This window comes from Phacochoerus africanus, chromosome 8 (genome assembly GCF_016906955.1).
Source record: "Phacochoerus africanus isolate WHEZ1 chromosome 8, ROS_Pafr_v1, whole genome shotgun sequence".
NCBI lineage: Eukaryota > Metazoa > Chordata > Mammalia > Artiodactyla > Suidae > Phacochoerus > Phacochoerus africanus.
In genome coordinates this window covers 107,635,981-107,660,062 of record NC_062551.1, presented here as the reverse complement: position 1 = coordinate 107,660,062, position 24,082 = coordinate 107,635,981, and the positions used below count along the sequence as shown (strand labels likewise).

Genomic DNA, 24,082 nt, shown 5'->3' with positions numbered 1-24,082 from the left:
TCAGGCTGAATAAACACTGACATGGAAGAAAGAATCACTTGTTCACTGATAAACTGTGTATACAGTAGGGAAAAAAAAAAAAAACCATCCAGGGAAAAAGGTCTACTTGAAACGTGTCACAAAACACTCAATTATAAAAAAGGTGTCCTTTCCCCTTAAGGAAATAGAGGAGTTTCTTAACAAGAGAAGTCTGGCAAACTTAGGCACACAAGCAGGATAGGCAAAGCAAAGTTTAATATTAGATACAAAGACAAATATGAATTTAGGTCTGCAATTATAAGCAGGTAACAGAAAGTCCCACCTCACCACATCGCCCATCCCCACCCACGCTGCTCCCAGGGCTGGAAAGTTCCAAACTCTGTTTCTAGAAAGCAAACAGAAAGTCCCACATTGCTCTCAGAGTCCGCTGCCCTATATCCTTGCTCCTAGCTGAAGCATCCTCCCCCAAAAGGATTAATTTTGTGCCCATCAACTGTGAGACCCAGGTCCGTGGAAAGAGGGAAGAAATGCTGAAAGTAACATGACTGCCCAAGAGTGGGGCTTCCAGAGGGGAATAAAGAACCAATATTCCAAATTACTATAATATCAAAATTATACGGATATGGAAATAATGCTGCATCCTTTTTCTTCTGCTGGTGACATGAAAGGCATTACTGAGGAGATGGGTGGGCTGCCTGGGGTCTGCTTAAAAAGGTACATGCATGGAGTTCCTGTTGTGGCTCAGCTAGTATCCATGAGGACGCAGGTTCGATTCCTGGCCTCGCTCAGTGGGTTAAGGAGCCAGCATTGCCATGAGCTGTGGTATAGGTTGCAGACAGGGCTTGGATCTGGCATTGCTGTGGCTGTGGCATAGGCTGGCAGCCACAACACTGACTCAACCCCTAGCCTGGGAACTTCCATAAGCCGAGGGTGCGGCAAGAAAGAAAGGAACAAAGGAAGGGAGGGAGAGAGAGAAAGATAGATGGATAGATGTCTGATGGGTTCTGGGCTGACTCCAGTTCAGGACCCTCCCCATGATCTGATTTTCCCAACCCTGTGGGCACATGACTGCTTCTGACTAACATCTGTACCAGCTGCTGAGTCACAGAGGGAAGGGAATGCAAAGTGGCAGTTTTATTATTATTATTATTTGTCTTTTTACCTTTTCTAGGGCCGCTCCGACGGCATATGGAGGTTCCCAGGCTAAGGGTCTAATCGGAGCCATAGCCACCGCAACTCGGGATCCGAGCCGCGTCTGCAACCTACACCACAGCTCATGGCAATGCCAGATCCTTAACCCACTGAGCAAGGCCAGGGACTGAACCCGCAACCTCATGGTTCCTAGTCGGATTCGTTAACCACTGCGCCATGACAGGAACTCCAAAGTGGCAGTTTTAAATACCCTTGTGTAGCTGTAAAGACAGAGGTTTGAGAGTAACGCGGAAATTTGCTCTTCACATGCCTTAATTATGTTCTCCCTTGTGACAGCTCAGATTCTTGTCTTCTGTTACCTGAATGGTCACAGGCAGGGACTGTTAAACCCAGCAGGGTGCCAGGCACCCAGCAGGTGCCTGTTAATATTTGCTCATCTGATTAGCTGTCCACTCATCAAAAATGGCAGGGACTTGACAAAAGTCTGTTTAATCTGCTGACTGCTGACAGTCAAACTGGATAAACAAAGCTCTAAAACCGATTTTCCAGGTCTGAACTGTGTAACCCACATGGATCAAAAGGACTGGAAAATTGCAAAATCTCTTCTTGGCTCTGGGCCGTGCAGTTACAACCATACTTTACCACTTGCCTAATTTAAGAGCCATCACTGATGACTCAACACTCAGGTCCCGAGCACCCATCAGCTAAGGAATAATCTCAGCTGATGCAAGAGTGTCTAAGGCAGGCACGGGTCTAAGCACTGAATGTGCATTAACTCTCCAAATTCTCACATTAACCAAACACACTGGGTGTGAATACTACTTTTATTTTGCAAATGAGGAAACCAAAAGCCAGAAAAGGTTGTACTTTATTTAGAAACTGCCCAAAGTCACGCATGTAGAGAGTGGCAAAGCCAGGATTCAAACCCATCTGGTCCTAGAATGTATGCCCTTAGTCACAATGCTACATTGCCTTTATCTAATTAAATCACAAAGAAATTACTAGGAAGATAACTTTTTCAAGGGCATTAAACTATGATGTCAGCATTCACATCCTGCTCTTCAAAGCACTGGTCCTATCTGGTAACTGCACCTGCCTGCACAGCAGAGTGGGAAGAAAATGGCCAGAAAGTCAGACTCCATTTTCTGCTGGGACCCTAAGTCACATCAGCTTTCTGGTCCTTGGTTTTCTTTTTTTTCTTTCTTTCTCTCTCTTTTTTTTTTTTTTTGGCTTTATAGGGCCACCCCCGTGGCATATGAAGGTTCCCAAGCTAGGGGTCACATCGGAGCTGCAGCTGCTAGCCTACACCCCAGCTCATGGCAATGCAGGATCCTTAACCCACTGAGTGAGGCCAGGGATGGAACCTGGATCCTCATGGATGCTAGTCAGATTCATTTCTGCTGAGCCACGTCGGGAACTCCTCTTTTTTGCTTTTTAGGGCCACACCCATATGGAAGTTTCCAGGCTTGAGGTCAAATCAGAGCTGCAGCTCTCAGCCTATACCACGATCATAGCAACGCCAGATCTGAGCTGTGTCTGCGACCTATACCACAGTTAACTGCAACGCCGGATCCTTATCCCACTGAGCAAGGCCGGGGATCAAATCCCCATCCTCATGGATACTAGTCAGTTAAGAACCTGCTGAGCCACAACGGGAATTCCTGGTCCTTGGTTTTCTCCTCACCGAAGGGAAGACAGTAACAGCACCCCACTCAAGGTGTCACTGGGGATGATGAGATGGATGGTACAGGCGTCTGTAAAGCAGAAAACAGACTCCTCCCAAGGCAGCCCAGGCTTGGGAAGCCTCCACCACATGGCATGTACTTATACCTAAATAAAGTACAGGTAAGTCTTATTACTGGCAGATTCTGTAGCTGCAAATCTGCCTCCTTTGTATTGATTTGCATCCTTGCTAATATTTATTTGCAACCCCAAACCAGTACCTATAACACTTTTGGAGTCATTTGTGAACAAGTGCATATGCAGAGCTGGAGTCAGGGTTGGGGGATGGGGACGGTGAACAGCTGAGGTGACAAGGGGAGACCAGGTCCTCTTGTTCCAGGTCTCATACGGCAAACAAGTATCCTTTCTGAGGTACTTTTAGTGCCACATTTTTTGCATTGTCCTGCTTGTGTTGGTTATTTCTTGATTTAAAACCCCACCTCCACCCCAGGCCAAGGGCTGAAGGGCTGTCTAGTTTGTGACCAACAGGGAAAACCTGTGAGAGAGAGGCTTCATCTAGAACATGAGTTACTATTGGTTGTGAGATCAGTGCTAACGAATTAACAATATTTATTAAATAAGGTATCTTCAAATAGGAACACATGTAAAATCAGGTTATGTATTGACTGGATGATGAAAACGTGAACAGAGGCTTGCAGTTTCCCCCACCCTGCGAGCAACGGGTCACTGTTTCAGTGTTTGCTGCTCACTCAGGGTTCACAGCGACTTCACAGAACGTAACTATGTACCACCATATAAGCTAAAAGTTTTTATTTTCATTTTTTAATTTTTTTGTCTTTTTAGGGCCACAACCGAGGCACATGGAGGTTCCCAGGCTAGGGGTCCAATTGGAGCTGTAGTCGCTGTCTTACACCACAGCCACAGCAACGCCAGATCCGAGCTGCGTCTGCAACCTACACCACAGCTCATGGCAACACCGGATCCTTAACCCACTGAGCAAGGCCAGGGATCGAACCTGCAACCTCATGGTTCCTAGTCAGATTTGTTTCACTGAGCCATGACAGGAACTCTTAAGTTTTTATTTTAAAATATGACTTCCTTTTTTTTTTCCTACCTATTTTTGGCTGCCCTGCAGCATAAGGAATTCCCAGATCAGGGATCAGATCCAAACAACCCAATGTGCTGGGCTGGGGACTGAACCTGCCTCCCAGAGCTCCAGCGATGCCACTGATCCTACTGTGCGACAACAGGAACTCTCAAAAAGTTTTAGAATAGAAACTCACTCCCTTGGAGAAGAAGCGGCCAACCCAGGAAGACAAACCTGAGCTCTAAAGAGGAAATGCTGAAGTATTTGGTGCTCAGTCTCAGCACCTCTGGGTTTCCATTCACAGTCCAGAAGCCTTTGGCCAATATCAGCCCCAGCGAGCGGGTCAAGGGCTCTCATCCTTTCATTCCACGGCACTCACGGCTCTGGACCTCCTCAGGGTCCCTTCTCTCCCCCTGAAAGTCTACAGCCTGGCTGCTGTAGAAAATACCAAGGCCTATCTGGGGAGCCCCCTTCTGCTCCAGGCAACCCCACCCCACTCCACTCCTGGGATCCTCCAATGAGCCAGCTCTGACCGTCCCCTCTTCCAGGCTGAGCCTCTGGGGGTGATGCTCACCAAGCCTGATGACATCCAGGGTATGGAGCCAGAATCCGGACTTAGCTCTCTGCAGGTTGCCCGGGAGACTCTCCAGCAATTCAGATAGGAAAACCAGCACATGTTCCTGCATAGAGGCACCTTTCAGAAAGCATGCGAGGAACGTGGCAGAGGTGTCAGGCCACTCAAGACTCACTTCATGAGTCATTCCAACGGCAGTAGGAAAAACGGCTGCCAGGAGATGGGAACACCGCTGAGACTGAAGCAAGACTCAAAACAAAAAGCCCCTTTTGGAAAGCCTCAGGGGCAACGGTGGGAGCCCCTCTGTGAGCATGGGGTCCTGCCACGGGGAGACCACACGAGGCTGGCTGCCCCAGATACCAGGGCTCTTATGCTTCTCCTCTGACCTGCGGCTGGAGTAGACTCAGAAGTGATGCTACTGGCTCTGGATATGGCTGAACGAGCTCCCAGGGCAAGAGGGAGATGCCAATACTAATAAAATGTCACCTCGATCCCTTCTGCCAGGGTTATAAAAAGAAACTGGAGACTTCCTCCCTTGGGCATCTTCTGTTAATTGCCATTTATAAAAAGTTCTGTTTGCTAGGCCCGTAACATGCATGATTTTCCCTTTGAACACAAAGAGAAACTTCTAAAATATCAATCAGCATTCCAAATGGCAAAGTGATGTGTTTTCCAACTCACACTCTCGGATTAGCTGGGGAGTCTGCCTGAAAGGCAAGCATCTGGTAACAATTTGTGACAATACAAAATCAAAGCTGAACTCCCATGTAAATACACTTTCAAAAAAAATTCCAGATTTCACCAGTCAGCACGTACCTTACCCATTCCCTTGTATTTCAGTCTTGACTTTTCTTTTCCTGGCTCCAAAGAGCTAAAGTTACGTTATAACAAATGTTGCACCTCTTAATAAAACTCCACTGGCTAAATTCTTTCCAGTGCTGTGAAATACAGTTTGCAGGGAGGGTATCTCTAGATGGGAGGAGTGGATTAAAACATACCATTCCCATCTCTCCCAATCTTCCTGGCTTCAGTGGTTCCCTTGTGTTCGGAGCAAATAGAGTCAGGTAAGGAACCTGGTATAGTCACTCTCTATACACACAGCAAGCAGCTCCCTATTGACACACCCACGGTCAAACATGTCAGATAACTGACACAAACATCTGTGCATATTCTTAGACAAGTGCAAGACTCAAACAAACAAACAAACAAAACCAAAACAAACCATCAGGATCCTAAAACGGAAGGTGCTTGGCTCAGGAAGTTCCCAAAATTTGTTTAGATACAACGTTACACATGAGAAAGGCGACCAGATCAGGCTCAGTGACACCTGTAAGATACTGGGTTAGACAGGATCCCAGCTCTGTTGAGGTCTACTGGAGTTGGAGAGAAAAGTAAACTCCCCAGGGTTCAAGCCCTCATTTACGTAGTGACGGAAGCCTCAGCCCCTATGAAACATGCAGACACCAGCAGAGTAGATGGGATAGAATGATCGCATCAGATATTTATGGAGAACTATGTGCCAGTGCAAAGTGCTTTAGAGAAATCATCGGATTTGATCCTGGCTGTCCTGCTGTGAGCTATCTGACTATTAATATCTCCCAAACTCTTTGCAGATGAGAACTGAGGCTCCTGGAGATTAGAGAATGGTCACATTTCAGAAATGGCAGATCTCGGATGTGAAGCGATTGCCACATGGCTCTGCAGCACATAAAGCTGGTGTTCAGTAAACACACCATTAGGAGTTCTTGTTGTGGCTGAGCAGGTTCAGAACCCGGCTAGTATCCATGAGGATGGGGGTTTGATCCCTGACCTTGCTCAGTGGGTTAAGGATCCAGCATTGCTGTGAACTGCAGTAGAGGTCACATGTGTAGCTTGGATCCCGAGTTGCTGCAGCTGCAGCTCCAATTCCACCCCTAGCTTGGGAACTTCCATATGCACAGGTGCGGCCTTAAAAAGGAAAAAATTAAAAAATAAAAAATAAACACACCATTATTACGAAAAACCATCCATAAAACAAGAAAAAGATGCGACTGCTGCTAGAATACTAAGACGGCATCCTGGCCTCACCTTGTATCACTGAGGAAGTAGGAAATCACTGGATGTGGGGTATTTGTTTAGTTACTGCAGCAGAACACTATGCAGTTCTGCAAAGGCATCTTTTTTTTTCTCTTGGCGAGCATACCTTTATTCTTCACACTTGAGATCAGACTTCAACACCTGGTAATTAGCTGCAAATACATAGAAGTTGAACCAGGAATTGTTTGAAAAAAAACTCACAATCTCACTCAAGGGTCTTTTTTTCTTTAATAAAAAGAAATTACATGTCTTTAACTGAAATTAAATGAATAAGACATGTGGGGTATGTTTTTTTTTTTTTTAACTGACACATTCAACGTTTACCTTAAAAAGTAACAGAATTTTTAGACCAAAAGAGTTGATGATGAGTGTAAAACTTAAACTCTCTTTAAACAGAAATACCATTCTCCACACTGGGAGGAAAAAAGAAAATGTACACATCCCCATGCAAAAAGTTATTTATGACTATATCTCACCTTGAGCTATTTGGAAAGTCTTTACTTTGCACGAGATTATGGAAAAGAAAACAATGAGAAGAAACAAGGTCATCTTCAGGTCTGTAACTTTTCTTCTAGGAAATATTCTTAAACCTGTAGCACTGGATCCTGCCCACACCCTCCTTCCTGTCGTAGAGATGGCTCTGCCATCAAATTAGTCCTGGAGGGGTGGGGTCCTCCCCTGATGTTTCCGTCTCCACCCCCTCCCCCTGCAGCCGATGCATCTCCCAGTCCACCCCACTACATCCTAAATCTCTGGGGAATCGCCCCCTTCTCCCCACCCCCACCACCATCACTCTAGTTCAAGTTGCCACCACCTCCGTCCCAGACTGAAGCAACAAATCCTAGTCTCCTCCCATCCATGGCTTCCCTCACCGAACTGGTTTTCCATATTGCCAACTGGCACAATCATTCCCAAACACAGGTCTCACCCTGATTCCACCTGGCATCCCGCCTCTCTCCTGATGAAGATCAAAAGCCTCAACATGGCTCTTATTTCCCCCCCTCCCTGTGCTCCAGACACATGGCTGCTAGCCCTCCATCTGCCTCCTCCAGGGCTCCTGCTTCTTCCCACCAGGGACTCTGCCCAGGCTGGCCCCACACGTCTTCATCTTTAGACACCACCTGAAGCCAGCCCGCCCCACCATGAGCAGGTCAGACTCACCATGTGCCCATCACAGGCTCCAAAGGACCAAGACCTCCCCTCTGTCCACGCACCACAGCCACAGTCCTACACTTGGGGGCGGGGATTATTCAAGAGTCTCTCTCCAGCGGGGCCTAAGCTCCCTGCTGGCAGGGATAGTGCCAGTCACACACGAGTTCTGTTAAGCCTGTCTCCAAAATGCATCTGAGGTCAATCACCCCCTCAGCATCTCCACCCTAGTCCAAGACACTCACCCAGGGGTGAGGCGCTCACAAATGTCTCCACATGTCCATGCCTAGCCTCCTTCAATCCACTTTCAACCCCCCTCCAAACCACGCCGCCCCTCAATGGGGCCCTAAAATGTTAAGCCAGAGCACAATGCCCCCCCATGGTAACTCCGCTGCAGCTTCCAACTGCAGTTATAATGCAGTGGGAACTTCCCACTGTTCGACAAGGCACGGTAGACTGGGGGGGCCGGGGGGAGAAGGGGGTGGATTCCTCAGAGATTCAGGCTGCACATGTGGCCCTGCCCACTTCTGGGGCCTCAGCTCCCTGCTGCCCCGAGTTCCCCATGCTCCACCTATCTGGGCTTTCTCTTCCTTAAACACATCCAGCACGTGCCCATCCCAGGGCCCTAGAACACCCGGTTCCCAGTGTCTGCACCCATGTCCCATCTTAGGTGATCAACTGCTTTCTCATCTTCCTCAGAAAGGCCTCTCTTGCCTTCTTTATACTTTCTTTTCATCTTTATAGGGTCCCACATGCAGCATATGGAGGTTCCCAGGTTAGGGGTCTAATCGAATCTGTAGCTGCTGACCTACGCCGCAGCCATGCCAGATTGGAGCTGGGTCTGCGACCTACACCACAGGCTCATGGCAACACTGGGTCCTTAACCCACTGAGCAAGGCCAGGGATTGAACCTACGTCCTCAGGGATACTAGTCCGATTCGTTTCTGCGGAGCCACGATGGCAACTCCAGAAAGGCCTTTCCTGACCACTGTCTCCAACAGACGTTCACAGACGTCAACAACTCCCTCGTAGCATTTTTCAGAATCTATTCCGTGTGCACTGTTCCTCAGTTGCCCTTATATTTTCCTTTTGCCCATTGTCTCCCACACTAGACTCTGAGACCTGGGACCCCATCTCCTGGGTGCCCCAGTCCGTGGCACGTGGCTGAAGGCTTTTGACAAATCTGTGAAGGCTTGATGAAACAACTGCTAAGACCATAAAATAAAGGTCAACCTAAAATGTTTTAGGACACAAATGAGAGCAGAGACCCACTAGACGCAAGGAGGCAGGGAAGGCTGATGAGACGGGAACTCGCAGGAACCGTGTCTGGAAGATGTTCTTCAGATCAATGGTGTCACTGTCAGGGGAGTGGAAAAGGACGGGTAAACCTAAAAGGATCTCAAACTTGAATGACCTGGGCTCTCAGCAGAGCCCTGCATCCAGGAAGTGCCTTCTACTGATTTGTGCGAGAATAAATGTCTTGAAGTGAAAGAAAAATACTTCTTGTAACACCAGACCCTGTTTACATCTTCTGGGAGGTACAATAAAGCTTGAGACATATGAGGCTTTGTCTGCAGCAGTTCCCAAACGTGGCACATCTTGAGGGCCTGTAAAGACAGACTGCCTGGCCTCAGCCCCAGGGTTCCTGATTCAGGAACCACATTTCTAACAAGCTCCTGATAGGGCTGGAGCTGCTGGTCCAGGGACCACCTTCTGAGAACAACCATCTACAGCTCTTCCAAGGAGTCGACAGAAACAGAATCGTTCAGCAGGGGGTTTAGGTTTTTTCCCTCCAAATTCCACGGTGCCTCAGCAACCTCCAGACTCTCCCCTTCAGGCTCTGTATTGGAACAACTGCCCACTCCCATTGGCCAAGGAGAGGATGGCTGGTGCATGGCAGCAGAGAACAGGATGCAAGTCTAACTCTGAGATGCCACCATGCAGGTGCTTCCCGCAGCTGCTGTAACAAACTATCACAAACCAGTGACTTCTTTTTTTGGCCGCACCTGTGGCATATAGAAGTTCCAGGACCAGGGATCAGATCCAAGCTGCAGCTCTGACCTACTCCACAGCTGCAGCAATGTCAGATCTTAACCTGCTGTCCCACAGAAGGAACTCCTGGGGACTTCAAAAATATAAATTTATTCTCTCACAATTTGGGAGGCTAGAAGTCCAAAATCAAGGTGTCAGGAGTTCCCATTGTGGCTCAGTGGTATGGGACCCAACTAATATCCATGAGGACATGGGTTTGATCCCTGGTTCTGTTCCGTGGGTTAAGGACCTGGTGTTGCTGTGGCTGTGGTGTAGCTTCCATATGCCACAGGTGAGGCCCTAAAAAGACTTAGAAAAAAAAAGGCAAAATCAAGGGGTCAGCAGGTCTGGTTCCTTCTGGAGGCTTTAGGAGGGTCTTCCTGCTGCCAGTGGCTGCCTGCTACCCTTGGCCTCCCTTGGCTTGTGGATACACCACTCCAATCTGTTTCTGTCTTCACAAGGTGCTCTCCTCTCTGTCCCTGTGTTCTGTGGGCTTCTTATGAAAACACCAGTCATGGGCTTTAGGGCCTACCAACTCCAATGTGACTCCATCTTAACTAATCATGAGGCAAAGACTCTACGGGCATACTCATTTTATTATACTCTGCAGATACTTGTTTTTTATTTTTATTTTTATTTTTTTTGTCTTTTTGCCATTTCTTGGGCCGCTCCGGCGGCATATGGAGGTTTTCAGGCTAGGGGTCTAATCGGAGCTATAGCCGCCAGCCTACGTCAGAGCCACAGCAGTGTGGGATCCGAGCCGCGTCTGCAACCTGCACCACAGCTCACGGCAACACCAGATCCTTTAACCCACTGAGCCAGGCCAGGGACCGAACCTGCAACCTCATGGTTCCTAGTCAGATTCGTTAACCACTGCACCACGACGGGAACTCCAAGATACTTGTTTTTTAAAGGAAAAAAAAATTGAAGGTTGGTGGCAACCCTGTATCAATTAAGCAAGTCTATCAGCATTATTTTTCCAATAGCATTGGCTCAATTCGGGTCTCTGTCATTTTGATCATTCTTTCAATATCTGACACCCACTACCAGCAAAAAGATTACAACTTGCTAAGAGCTCAGAAGATGATTAGTATTTTCTTAGCAATAAAGATTTTTTTTTTTCTTTTTAGGGCTGTGCCCATAGCATATGGAAGTTCCCAGGCTGGGGGTCGAATTGAAGCTGCAGCTACAGGCCTAGGCCACAGCCACAGCAACTCAGAATCTGAGCTGCTTCTCATTCATGCTCACAACACCCCAAACGGGCAGGAATTACTATCCCCGTACTATAAAGAAGGATGTGGAGGCTCAGGAGGGTTAAATGAGCGCCCCCCAAAGTGCCACAACGTGGCAGAGTTGTCTGACTCCAAGGCTGGTCTCTCCACTCTTGAATATGTTCCCCCAAAAAGCTGGAAAGGAGGCTGAGCAGCGGGGGTGCAGAAAAGGAGGAACTGACACCAAATTTATTATTTGGAGAGGGCTGGCATTATTAGAAAATTTTCCACAACTTGGGCCTCACACCAGGGCTCCCTGTGGGCCTGTCCCAGGAGGTTATCACATGAAAATCAGTATTCTTGCTTGACGGGAAGGCTCTGGCTGGCCAGAAATACAGCACAATATTTCTTTGTACTTTAACATTCTGACCTTGATTGACTCGAGCCCATAGGTCTGAAATGGATGAGGCCCCAGCATTTTTGTTCTCTTGAGGTTAACTAACATACAAGCGGAAGACTGGGGACAGGAAGGAGAATAAAATGCTACACAGCACTTAATAGAGTTCTTTGTTCTTTTTCTTCTTCTTCTTTTTTTTTTTGTATTTTTGCCATTTCTTGGACCACTCCCACGGCATATGGAGGTTCCCAGGCTAGGAGTCTAATCAGAGCTGTAGCCACCGGCCTACACCAGAGCCACAGCAATGCGGGATCTGAGCCACGTCTGCAACCTACACCACAGCTCACGGCAACGCCGGATCCTTAACCCACTGAGCAAGGCCAGGGATTGAACCTGCAACCTCATGGTTCCTAGTCAGATTCGTTAACCACTGAGCCACGACGGGAAATCCCGTTCTTCTTAAGTAATACCACTACATTAGGGTCTTCTGTTCGTTTCAAAACTCTTGACTCGGGGAGTTCCCGTTGTGGCTCAGGGGCTTAAGAACCTGATTAGTATCCATGATGATGATGGTTCGATCCCTGGCCTCGATCAGTGGGTTAAGGATCTGGCATCGCCACGAGCTGCAGCGCAGGTCACAGATGCGACTCGGGATCCAGCGTTGCTGCGGCTGTGGTGTAGGCCAGCAGCTGCAGCTCCAATTCAACCTCTAGCCTGGGAACTTCCAGGTGCTACAGGTGCAGCCCAAAAAGACAAAAACAAAACAACAAAAAACCTCTCAACTTGGAATCAGAAAACACAGGTTTTGAAACTCTAGCTCTGCTCTGTATGGGAGATATATGACCATGGATGTGTTACCTAATTCTTCATGGTCTTGACTTTCTAGTCTATTAAATAACTATCACATGGCCTTTTTGAAAACAACTTAATATATCTGAAAGCACTCTGTAAACTGTAAAGCCCCAAACAAGGAGACCTTAATGATCACTCTTGTGATGGAAAAACTGAATCCTTCAATTACTCACACAATCACCTGGGAATTGGTAATCTCATCTTCTTTCCTCACGACTCTTCCTCCAAGATCAAACTTTTCTCAACTCCATAAAACATAGAACGTGATCAAGAAATACTTTTTAATATCAGATCAATCATTTATCCCCTAACATGCCATTTTTTATTGCATTTTAAATTGACATATAGTTGACATACAATATTATCTTAGTTTCCAGTGTACAACATAGTAGTTTGACATTTAAAATCATGGAAACTGGAGTTCCCATCATGGCTCGGATCCATGGCTAGTGGTTAACAAATCTGACTAGGAACCATGAGGTTGCAGTCCGATCCCTGGCCTTGCTCAGTGGGTTAAGGATCTGGTGTTGCTGTGAGCTGTGGTGTAGGTCGCACTCGGGCTCAGATGCCGTGTTGCTGTGGCTCTGGCGTAGGCCAGAATCTACAGCTCCGCTTTGACCCCCAGCCTGGGAACCTCCATATGCCTCGGGTGCAGCCCTAGAAATGGCAAAAAGACAAAAAGATAAAAAAATAAAAAATAAAATCATGGAAACTTGCCCCTCTTCATTCCCTTCACTTATTCTGCTCATTCCGCCCCTGCCCCCCGCCGACAACATGCCAATTTTAGTCCTTAAGCAAAACATCATAGACTTTGCCTGTCTTCCAGTCTTTCACATGCCCCCACCCCTTCCTAAGATGATCAAGGTAGACATTTTGCTTTATAAATCATTGGGTCAGTGAGTAAACTGCTTTAAAATAAAAATCAATGTGCCAGGCAGACAGACATCTTTGGCATTCTCAACTATTTTGTCTCTTCTTGAATGGTTTGTCATCTATTTGTCATGGAATTAATCTTAGTTTTAAGTACATCCCTAGCCTTTATATCAGGGATAAGACTGGCCTCTTTCATGCACACGTTATTCAAACATTCTGAGTCCTAAACTTCTAGTATTTGCACGCTCTGTTTCCAAGCTTTTGTCTTTGTGACCAAATGTGCAGCAGTAAACCCCAAACCACATTAATGATAACCCCGTTAAATATAAACCAGTGTGCAGTTATCCAAAATGCTAACACAAACAAAAAGGGGAAAAAAAACAGATTCTGATTGACTGTATGTTCTCAGAGACTTTTTAAAAAACCAAACAAAAATGAAAATACATTACACAGTCTGTAAAGGAGAGTAACAGCTAATGATTTTGTGATGCCTACAGATAATACTAAGCAGACTGTTTGAACCCCACAGTGTCTGAAAAGTTTGGAGTTTAAATTGTACACAGGTCAAAACTTGGCAGGGGAGGGGAAATGTAAGCTATTTTTTGAAGGAAAATGGGTGGCGGACCCTTTGGGAGATTCACAGAATAATGTGAAGGAACAAAATCTGATAAAAACGTCTGGTTTTTGGCACTTTGATGGCGACATGTTGCACAGCGCCCCCCAGGGGGAGAAGAGAACAAAGCGAGGTGTGGTAAGGCCAGGGTATACATGCTGACAAACCAGCTCCCTAGAAGGAAAAAAGCAAAACCCTGGCTTGTCAAATTGGTTGATTCTTGTGGTGTAAATACTCCCACGGTCAATGACTCCAGGTTACCAGATCAGATTCCCTGGTCATCCCGAACCTACTGAGTCATAGGAGCCGGTCCAACACACTCCTGGCTCTAGCAGAAACCCAGATTAGAAGCCAGAGAAACCAGAGCTCAAATTCTAGCTCTAGATTCTGGTTACAAGGCCTTAGGCAAGGTTCCTTACCACCTCCCCCCATCCTCAGTATCCAAAGCTCTAAAATGGGTATAATCCCTGTGTCACAGGATTGCTGTAAAATAAAACAAAATAATGCATGTGGGAAGGGCTCAGAATGCTACAGGTCCTGCCCCCCCATTCTAGGGAGAGGGACCAGCCAATGTGACTACAGTGAAACTTTTTGTTTGTTTTGCTTTTTACAGTCGCAGGCCAGGTGTTGAATCGGAGCTACAACTGCCAGCCTACACCACAGCCACAGCAACACGGGATCTGAGCCACATATGCCACCTATGCTACAGCTCACAGTAATGCCTGATCCTTAACCCACTGAGCAAGGCCAGGGTTTGAACCTGCATCCTCATGGATATGAGTCAGGTTTGTAACCTGCTGGGCCACAACGGGAACTCCCTAGTGAAACATTTAAGGAGAGAGTTTCGTCGCTGCAGGACTGAAGAAAGACGTGGTAGGCTGGCTGCTTTATCAAGTAAAAGGTCAGAAGTGACAGATGGTTAAAATGAAAGACCTAGAGAGTTGGGGGGCAGCCCCAGGCCTATCATTAGCAAGTCCCCAACCAGCAAGGGGCCAGAGGCAGGTGCCCACAGACCAACAGGGAAGAAAGAAGGTGACCCCCCAGCTGGGTGTGTCATATCCTGGGGTGCTGCGGGGTGATGGGTCCGAAAAGGAGGAAGGGACATCTGCTAGGAACCCTTTCCATGGTGATGCCACAGCCCACGTGCCATTTGCAAAGCCAGCAGAGCACAGAGATGACAGGCACGCAAGGATGCAGCGGGGGCAGCTGCACATGAACGACAAGCAATTTAAAACTGCCCTGATCGGGAGTTTCCATTGTGTGGCTCAGTAGAAACGAATCCAACTAGTATCCATGAGGACGCAGGTTTGATACCTGGCCTTGCTCAGTGGGTTAAGGATCCAGCATTGGCATGACATGTGGTGTAGGCTGCAGACTCGGCTCGGACCTGGTGTTACCTGTGCAACAGGCCAGCAGCTACAGCTCCCATTCGACCCCTAGCCTGGGAACCTCCCTATACTGTGGGTGCAGCCCTAAAAAGACAAATATAAATAAATAAATTAATTAATTAATCTGCCCCAATCAGATGTGGGTTTCAGAAAGATCCTCCTGTCAGCCGGGGAGATGGGATGACGGCTCCAAACAGAAGCTAGGATCATCCAGGAGACAAGGACAGGGAGGGACCAGGGGAATAGCACACAGCTTTGGGGACAGAGACCTGGGCGGGGCAGAGGTCACACACATTTCTGTAAGGAATCTAAACAAATAGTTCAGGCCCAGCGGGGCCATGTGCTCTCTGCCCAGCTCTCTTCTGATAGCAAAAGGGTCACCAAAGACAATAACAGAAGTGAACAGGTGTGGCTGTTTCCCAGAAAAATCTTATTTATTAACAGCTCACAGGCCACAGTCTGCCGACCCCTGGGCTGGGGGAAAGGGCGATGCTGAGAAGATACAGATGGTCGAAAGAAAGGAAACACGCCCAGGAAGGAGGTATTGTTGTTCTTCCCATTTCACTGATGGGAATCTCATCACAAAGAGAGTGGCAGAACCAGGGCCACAAACCCACTTCCTAGGGCTGCCAGGTTCTGGCTCCTCTTCCATCTCCCTGTGAATAAACCGTGTAAGGCAGGGAAAGCACAGATGCTCTAAAGAGGTAACAAAGGTGACAGGAAATTAGGTGTGACCGAGGGGGGCGGGGGCAGGCAGGCAGAAACCAGGCAGGACTGGATCGCTGCAGTCACGGAATCCTGTCCACCCTGGACTGTCCTCTGGGTCCTCTCACACAGAGGTCCTCCCCGAGTGACACAGAGGCAGACGCCTAAATAAGGAACCGCAGGGTGAGAGGTGCCCTGAGAGGTCACTTAGGCCACCTTCAGCCCAGTTCAGCTGAAGCCAGTTGAACAGGCATTTACACGTCTGACTCAAAGCCCAGTGGACCAGAGAGAAGTGGATAAGACCCTGGAGCCAGACTGCCTGGGTTCAAACCCCGCTCCCATGGACAGGCTGAGGGACCCTAGGCCAGTAACTTAACCTCTCTGTGCTTCAGAATGGAGGTGATGCTGCCTAAGGACTGTTATAAACATGAACTCGCTTGATCTCCAGACAGTGCTTAGAATAACACCTGGGACACAGTAGTTAAGTGCAAATACTGTTCAAGGCACGGAGCCCAGTCCCACAGTGGGGGGGGGGGTGCTCAACAATGGACTCACCTTTAACCAACTCTCATCGCTGGAAAAACCAGCCCATTTATATGCTTCTCCGAACACAGACGGGGACGAGGTTTCAATGTCTACACCTCCCGGAACCGACAGCGACGTCTCATAATGGATATTCATTATGTTCAAGGTGGTTGAATAAATAATACTAGGCCTTAGGTCTCCAAACTAGCATTTCCTCCACAGCCTACCTGACAGATAATAAAGCCTCTGAGGTCATCCTCTGCCCACTCTGTGAACTGGAATTCCTGTCCCTCTACGATGTCTGGGGGCTGAAATCAACTTGTACAAAAGCACTCTGTAAATCTGAAGGCCCTTTGGCAACTGTGGAGGGACCACAGTTCACTTCCTTGATGGGGTGGTGGTGCCGGGGACCAGGCCACCCCAGGAGCAGTGGCTTCCAGCCTGGATGGCCTCCCAGAGTGGGCAGGCCAGCTGGGACACTTCTGCTGCCAGAGGGAACCAGTCTTTTAAAGTTCTCCCTTGCACCCGGGGAAACCTGTTCCTTCACCCAGCAGTGCCCGTCCTGCCAACTGTAGCCACATGGGAGAAACTCAGCCTACCTCCGCATCTGACGCTGTGGTTAAGTTATCCGCTCGCACCCAGGCTAGATGCCCAGTCTCTGCAGCAGTCATGGGGCTAGGGTGCCTGGGGCCCTGGGCCTGGGAGAGCACAGCGGTCATTTGTCCCAGTGCTTTCGTCCCATAAGGAAACTGAAGCCAGGGACGTGCCAGGGAAGGGGCAGGCCCAGGGGTACAGGGTACCAGTTTGGCATTCCTGATCTACACTGTGTCACCTCACCTGGCCTCGCCTATGTTCAAAGGCCACCTGCCCTTGGTCCTCTCCCCACCTAACAACTCTTCTTCCCAGGGGAAAAAAAATCCAGGCAGGCGGGGTTCCCTGGGATGGCCGTGGGGACACAGTGCAGAGCCAGGCTGTGGCTTCCCCCGCCCTTCCTGGAGGGCAAAGAGTCACATTTGAACTCACTGCCCTCGCTGGGCACTTGCCAGCAGTGACCAGGCTTCGGGTGTATTTTCCCTTCTGAGTTCACCCGCAATGTGACAACTTTGTGACTATAAAGAGGAGAGTAGTGGGTGAACCGCGGGCCACTCGCCTCAGGCCCTGGTAGGAGCCTTGGGTGAGCATCCTGGCCAGACCTGGCCCGGGACTGCAGCTTTGGCTGCCATAATGCGTGTAGCTGGAAAGATGGCTCAACTGTAACTTGGGTTTGCTTACTGTGGAGGAGAACAAAGTCCTCTTCAGATTTCTAAAACCCAGAAGGGTCAGGTGGCTTACAGCTGGAACAGTGTGGTGACTTGCCTGCAGTCACAAAGCAGGGAGGTGATGATGTCAGGAGAGAAGTCCACCCCCACCCCTGCCTTACTCTGGTTGGCCATCCCCTGTTTGACTCACATCTTTTTTCCCCAGTATAGATGAGACCACAGACCCAGCACCAGTCCAGGTCTCAACCCAAGAGAGGCCTTGCAGGGGGAGGGCTGGTTGGAAGCTCCCAGGAAAACTTCTATGAAATTGTATATGGCACCACCCAGGCTAGCTGTTTCTTAAAGGGAGGTACACCAGGAAAGCAACTGACATTCTTTAGGTTGGTCCTGGGCCTTATTCAAATGAGTCTATTCTCTAGATCGCAATTCACCTAGGCAGGTGAAAGGACTCTTAATGATCATAAAAGCAATACTCTTCTGACAAAATTCTTTTTTTTCGTCTTTTTAGGGCTGCACCTGCAGCATATGGAGTTTCCCAGGCTAGGAGTCTAATCAGAGCTATGGCTGCCGGCCTACACCACAGCTCGTGGCAACGCCAGATCCTTAACCCACTGAGGAAGGCCAGGGGTTGAACCTGCAACCTCATGTTTCCTAGTCAGATTCGTTTCCACAATAGGAACTCCTCTTCTGACAAAATTCTTGAAAGCAGGGCGGTGCAGAAAAGAAACTGTCCTAGGAGACTTCAAGTTCCTGGCCACTACATGAGTAGTGGACATGCTAGCTCTTCAAGGCCTTTCTTAAATCCCTGTTTTACCCACTTACTTCCTCTCTGTGCATTAAATTTGATGCTGTTTCTGTTGACAGCTGGAATTGTTTTAAATGCCTGTCAACTTGCCAGATATGAATAATTCCAAATCAGTGAGATGAATGTAACTGTCAGGTAAGGAAGCACTGACTAACTCATCTTAATGTGTGAGTTGGGGAGAACCAATAAAGCATTCAAAGGGTTCAGATTTATAGATCAGAGATTAAATCTGGCTAATTTTGGGATTAGAAATACTAACACAAGATTCCCCATGTCCTCTGAAATGAGATTCTTGGAGACAAAGTATGAAGTATTTTGATCTCCAGCTGCTCTGTGCAAAGGAGCACGTCTGTCTACCAGGAGGCACAGGCCAGTCTTGCACACTGGCTTAGAATAACATGCATGTTTATTACCGCTCCTGTCCGAACCCTCTGGACAAGCTGGGCTTATGCTCAAACTATAGTCATTAGGAGCCAGTGTGTGATGTCAAGCTGCCCAGAAACTGCTGAGGCCACACAACTTGCCCAGAAAGGAAGGGATGCCCCTCCCCTCCTGTGTGCTGGCCCGCTAATGGGGAGATGCATGCTCTGACAAGAAAGGCCAGGCCCAGATTGTCATCTGGGCCCAGTGTCGCTAATCATCCTCTCAGTCAGAAGCCTGCCCGTGTGCGTTTGCACTAGGATATGACACACGGAGCAGGGTCTTGATTTCACCACTTGGGAAGAAAGAAGACTGAGAACAAAATTCTGGAGGAGCCGTGTTTGCTCTTTCCCTTCTGTCCATGGCGGGGCAGGGGCGGGGGTGTGTGTGTGCGTTAAGTTTCCAACAGGCCACCTTCTTACTTAGGCCAGTAAGTGTTCAGATGAGCATTAGAGGAGGAAGCTGTAACAGAAAGGTTCTCCCTTCTGGTCTTGAGGCCTGCAACATGTTGGCAAGGTCCCATGCCAGAAGGGGAAACTGAGGCCCCAGGAGGCTCAAATAACTGAACCATGGGAGCCTCTAGGTTACTACTAACTTCACAGGTGGGCTTCCTAGGTGACAAGTCAAGATGCTCCCAACCAGAGAACAGGCCTACACTTCCTCACTCTCTCCCAACCAACAGTCCCACTGTCTCACACAGACCTAACTCCCAAGGTGTCTCTCGAACTAGCAGAGACAAGCTCCAGCTATTTCCAGAACAATAAGCAAATGTCCAATATTTCATATTTTTGCTAAGATGCAGGATACCTGCAGGGGACTTCAGCGAGCAAACACAATCACCTTTTCACTAATTTCAGCAAATTCATCTTGGAATGGAAAAAAGAATCCTCAAAACCCTATTTCTTCCCTGTGCCCCATCCTGGTTCAAAGAAACCTAAGAAGGGCTTGCCTTCTCTTGGAAAAGCAAAGGGTTTCCCTGGGACACATTCCCTGGGACTGAAATAATTTGAGCGCAGGCACAACTTCTCAGGAGGAATTCACGGCGTGTTCGCGACAAGTTCAGGCTCACACGCGCCGCTCTGCCGCTGGCCGGACCCACTGCTCCACTCTGCGCCCCGCCTAGCCTTGCCTGGCGCGGGAGAGAGCGTCTCCGGGTCCGGATTGGGTTCCTGGAAGTCCGTGCTCTCCTTGTAATGGGAGGTTTTGGTGCCGCTTTTCAATGGGCGCCCTTAAGCCCTAAATCCAGAGACCCACTGCCTGAGCATGGTGCCTCTGCTTTGGCTCTGTGAATGCCTGGCTCGTGCACACACGTGTGAACACACACACTCCCCGGAGACCATCCCTCTTCCGCGTACCCTTGTGGTTTGGAATTCGCGCCAGAAGCCCTGGGATCCGGCGGGGCGCGGGAAAGTGGGAACGACCCGTGTCCCGCAGCACAGAGCCGGCCGGGAGGGACGCGAGATAAGGCGCGCGCGGCGGCGTCCAGGTTACTCACCGGGACCTCTGCAGCTGTTCAAAGGCGCTGGTGCTGCCTCCCTGGCCCGGCTGCTCCAGAGAGCAATAGTTCTGCGAAGTCTGCCTGGAGAAGGCGATGGGCAGGATTCCCTGAGTGAACGAGTTGAGGCGGCCTCGACTGCCGCTCCCACTCCCGGGAGTCCCGGAGCCCAAGAAGGCGGCCGCCGGCACCTGCACGCTGGTAAAGGCATCGTCCTCCTCCAACTCCTCCTGCCCGGCGCCCCCGGGCCCGTTGGGCAGCTGCGGCTGAACGCAGGCGGCGAGAAGCGCGGGCCGGGGCAGCTGCAGTTGCTCTCCCGACGCCCGGCCCGCGCCCAGGGAGCTCGCGAACCCTCGGGACGCCCCAGGGCCGAGCGCGGTCGCGTAGCCGCCAGGGACCAGGGGCGGCAGCGGCGACGGCGGCGGGAGGTAGGGGCCGGATCCAGCTGCCAACGCCGCCGCCGTGCCCGCCACTGCAAGCGCGCTGCAGCCGCCCCGCTCGGCGGCGGCGAGCAGACTGAACCGAGTCCTCGCGCCGCAGGCGCTGCCGGCTCCGGGCTTGACCCCACCGCTCTCCTCGCTGCCAGCCCACTCCTCATCTTGCAGTGGCGGCCGTCCGTCTAACGAGATATTGGTGAGGAAGGAGAGGGCAGCCTGGCGGCGCCGAGGGTCCATGCGTGGCTTCCTGGGGGGGTCGGGCGGCGGCTGCCGCGGCTGGGCCGGCGCGGCGGCCGCGGGCTGGGGCGGCTGCGGCAATCTGCTGGTGCCCGTGGCGTCGGTGCCGGCGCTGCTGCTGCTGCTGCTGCTGCTGCCGCTGCTGCGGACGGCCGTGCCGGCGGTGGCGGCCGTGGTGGCGGCAGTCGCCGCCATTGTGTCCGTCTGCGGCGATATTTCCGCGATGCCCCGAGAAGCGAGCGGCGCCCGAGTGCTAAGCGGCGGGCGCGAGCGCCGGTGACCCGGGCTGGGCAGGGCGCGGGGCGCGGGCGGCGTGCGCGGCGGCCCGGCCCCCCAGCGGGCGGGCCATGCTCACCCCTCGGTGCTCCGGCGCGGGGCGCCGCCGCCCCGGCCCACGCGCGCGGCTCGCTGGCTCGCTGGCTCCCTGGCCGTCTGCCCGCCCGCGAGCAGCCTGAGCATTCGGTCCCAGGCCTTCCCCGCCCGCGAGGTCTCCGGCTCACGGGCCCCAGTGTCCGTATTTATAGGTGCGCGCGCCCCGCGCTCGCGCTCCGAAGCGCTCTTTGCAAAAACAGTATCACGTGTGGGGAATGAAACCTGGGAGGAAAACAAAGCCGCAGGCGGCGGCCGCAGAGACAGGCGGCAGAAGGCGGGGGCCGGAGGAGGAGGAAAAAGAGAAGGAGGAAGGGAAAGCCAAGAGGGTGGCGGGGCGGGGGTCTGAAGGGCGGTCAAGGTAGTCGGAGCTTCCTGCGGGGAGAATTGGTGGCTCCCAGGGCGCGCGCCCAGGTAAGGGTGGCGAGCACGTTTCCCCGCCCCTCTTGGACTGGGAATTAGGGGCGCGAGCAGAACCTCTTGAGTCACTGCGTGAGGATGTGGGCCCCGGAGAGTTGAGAGTCTGAAGAACAATTAATTGGAGCGACTCAGAGATTTGGCCCTCGAGCTTGTTTACTGTATTCCGCGCTGCAGTTGGGCCCAGAGAAATAGTCTGTTAATAGTTACGCGGGTAGGGCAGTGTAACTATGTGGACAGTCCCACCTTAAAGCTGTTGGTAACTGTTGAGTTTGTGTGTCATTCATTCTCAGACTGAAGATGCAGTCCCTGATATAAATGCACACCCCGGGATGCATAAGAGCCCAGGCGCACGAACGTCATCCATGTGGCCAGACCAACTGACACCATTTGATGGTGCTGTCACTTCTCATCTCTTTCTTAGCAAAGGCCCACATAAATTTCTACTTTGGCCCAGAAACGTACTGCGTTTTCCATGAAAACCAAGGTAAGCTAAGATGGCCTCACACCCTTTTCCCCTTGTCATCTTTTTCTTCCATATAAACTGGAAACAATAGGCACAGTTACTTTCTGTCATTTATTTCATAAACATCCGCTTGGCACCTACCATACCTTCTATTAATATGGATACCTGTCCAAGGACGTGATGAGCCTTCCAGAGCTGCAACGCTAGATCTGGGAGGACTCACAGTATATTGTACCCCAGTCTCACCCCAACAAATGCCTGTCCTGGAGTGGGGGCGGGAGGGGAGGTTACCATGAGCCATCTGAAAACACGTTCAGATTCTCCTATTTGGTTTGGGTGACCTACCAAACGCAATAGAAACAATTGTCACACTGCTTGAGTTCTGTGATGTCTAAGAAACCTCTCCTCTATACTTTTCCGAGGGAGAGGCAATATAGTTAAGATCAAGGGATTAATTTAATTAAAGGTTTAAATTTAGCCTTGGAGCTAATAGGTAACTTTGCATTGAAATTCCACTCCATTTCAAGTTTAGGAAAGTAAACTGAGTAATGTAGAGCAAATACACCCTTCCAGAGACAGGCATCCAGCTCAGAGGATGAGATATGGGTGTGTTCAGGTTACAATTGCTGAGGACAAGCATGACACATGACCCTTTACATGAACAATTGTTCATTTTTTTATTTTATGCCATTTTTAGACCTTTTGAAAGGTGGAACCCAGTGTCTATTTGTAGCAGCCTTACTGCAGCTAAGTGACCAGCTCTGTGTTATTTCATTAGGATTTTAATTACTCTGTTTAACTGCTTGAAACTTCCAAGCTGCTTTATTATAGCTAACTTAATTTACCTGACCACTGCTCTGGTTGTCCTAGCAGGCAGTGTTAAATAAAACACCAGCTCTGCATGTGTAACAGAAAAAATGATTTTTTAATTATAAAAATGATACATGTTAATTACAGAACATTTAGAGAGTAAGATAAGCAAAGAGAAGGGGGGGAGCATCACTAACAATCTCATCTCCTATGGAAATAACTATTACAATTTTGGTGTCTGTCCTGTGTGTATTTTTAAACAAAAGTGAAAGCGGTCTGTTTGTGTCTTGTGATTTTTGCTGCTGTGTTATGATTATCTTTCCTTTTAGGATATTCTTCTACAGCATCATTTTAATGACTGCACAGTGTTCGATTTGATGGAGAAACTAATTATTAAGCCTGTGTCCTACATTGAACATTTAGGTTGTTTCCTCTTTTGCTGTTATAAAGAGTAGTGATGACATCCTTTGTTTGTCTAAATCTTGCTACCATCCAATATTAGTCTATCAGGTTAAATAGATGCTGGGGCAAAGGACATATGTTTTTAAGGCTTTCTATCCAGAAAAGTTGTTCTAGTTTGCTTCGTCACTCTTGCTAGCATTGGATATTAAAATTTTTATCAATATTCATTTCCTTGCCCATTTGATGCAACCCTTAGGCTATTTTTAGGGTGAAGTATGCAAACTAATTTCAAATATTTATTAAAACATCAAACAAGAATTAATATCGATTTAACCTCCAAACCGGTGAAATTTTATGCAGACTAATTTCAAATAGTTATTAAAACATCAAACAAGAATTAATATCAATTTAACCTCCAAACTGTTCCTGTAATCTTTTTATGGAGATCAGAAGAGATACAATTTACTGTTCACCTAATATGTACTAGCCACATAATATTTCTCATTCTTATGACAACTCTCCAATGGGGGATGTGAGAGAGATTATCATCAACAGAGTACAGATGAGGCTCAGAAAAATTAAACCATTTACCCAAGTTCACCAGCTCCCGACGTGGTTGGGCCAGTATGCAGATCTGACTCCAAGACCCATCCATATTCTCACGCCCTCT

At 49.3% G+C, this 24,082-nt stretch overlaps 1 protein-coding gene across 2 annotated transcripts in view; it reads right to left on the bottom strand.

The window, feature by feature from the left end:
* CABLES1 (Cdk5 and Abl enzyme substrate 1) overlaps window positions 1-21,294 on the bottom strand; it is a 110,528-nt gene extending 89,234 nt beyond the window's left edge. For both annotated transcript variants that reach the window (XM_047793915.1, XM_047793916.1), the window contains exon 1: window positions 20,275-21,294. In XM_047793915.1, the coding sequence (XP_047649871.1) occupies window positions 20,275-21,143 (869 nt within the window). In that variant the 5' untranslated portion in view covers window positions 21,144-21,294. The remainder of the gene's footprint in view (window positions 1-20,274) is intronic.
* Window positions 21,295-24,082: the final 2,788 nt, after the last annotated feature.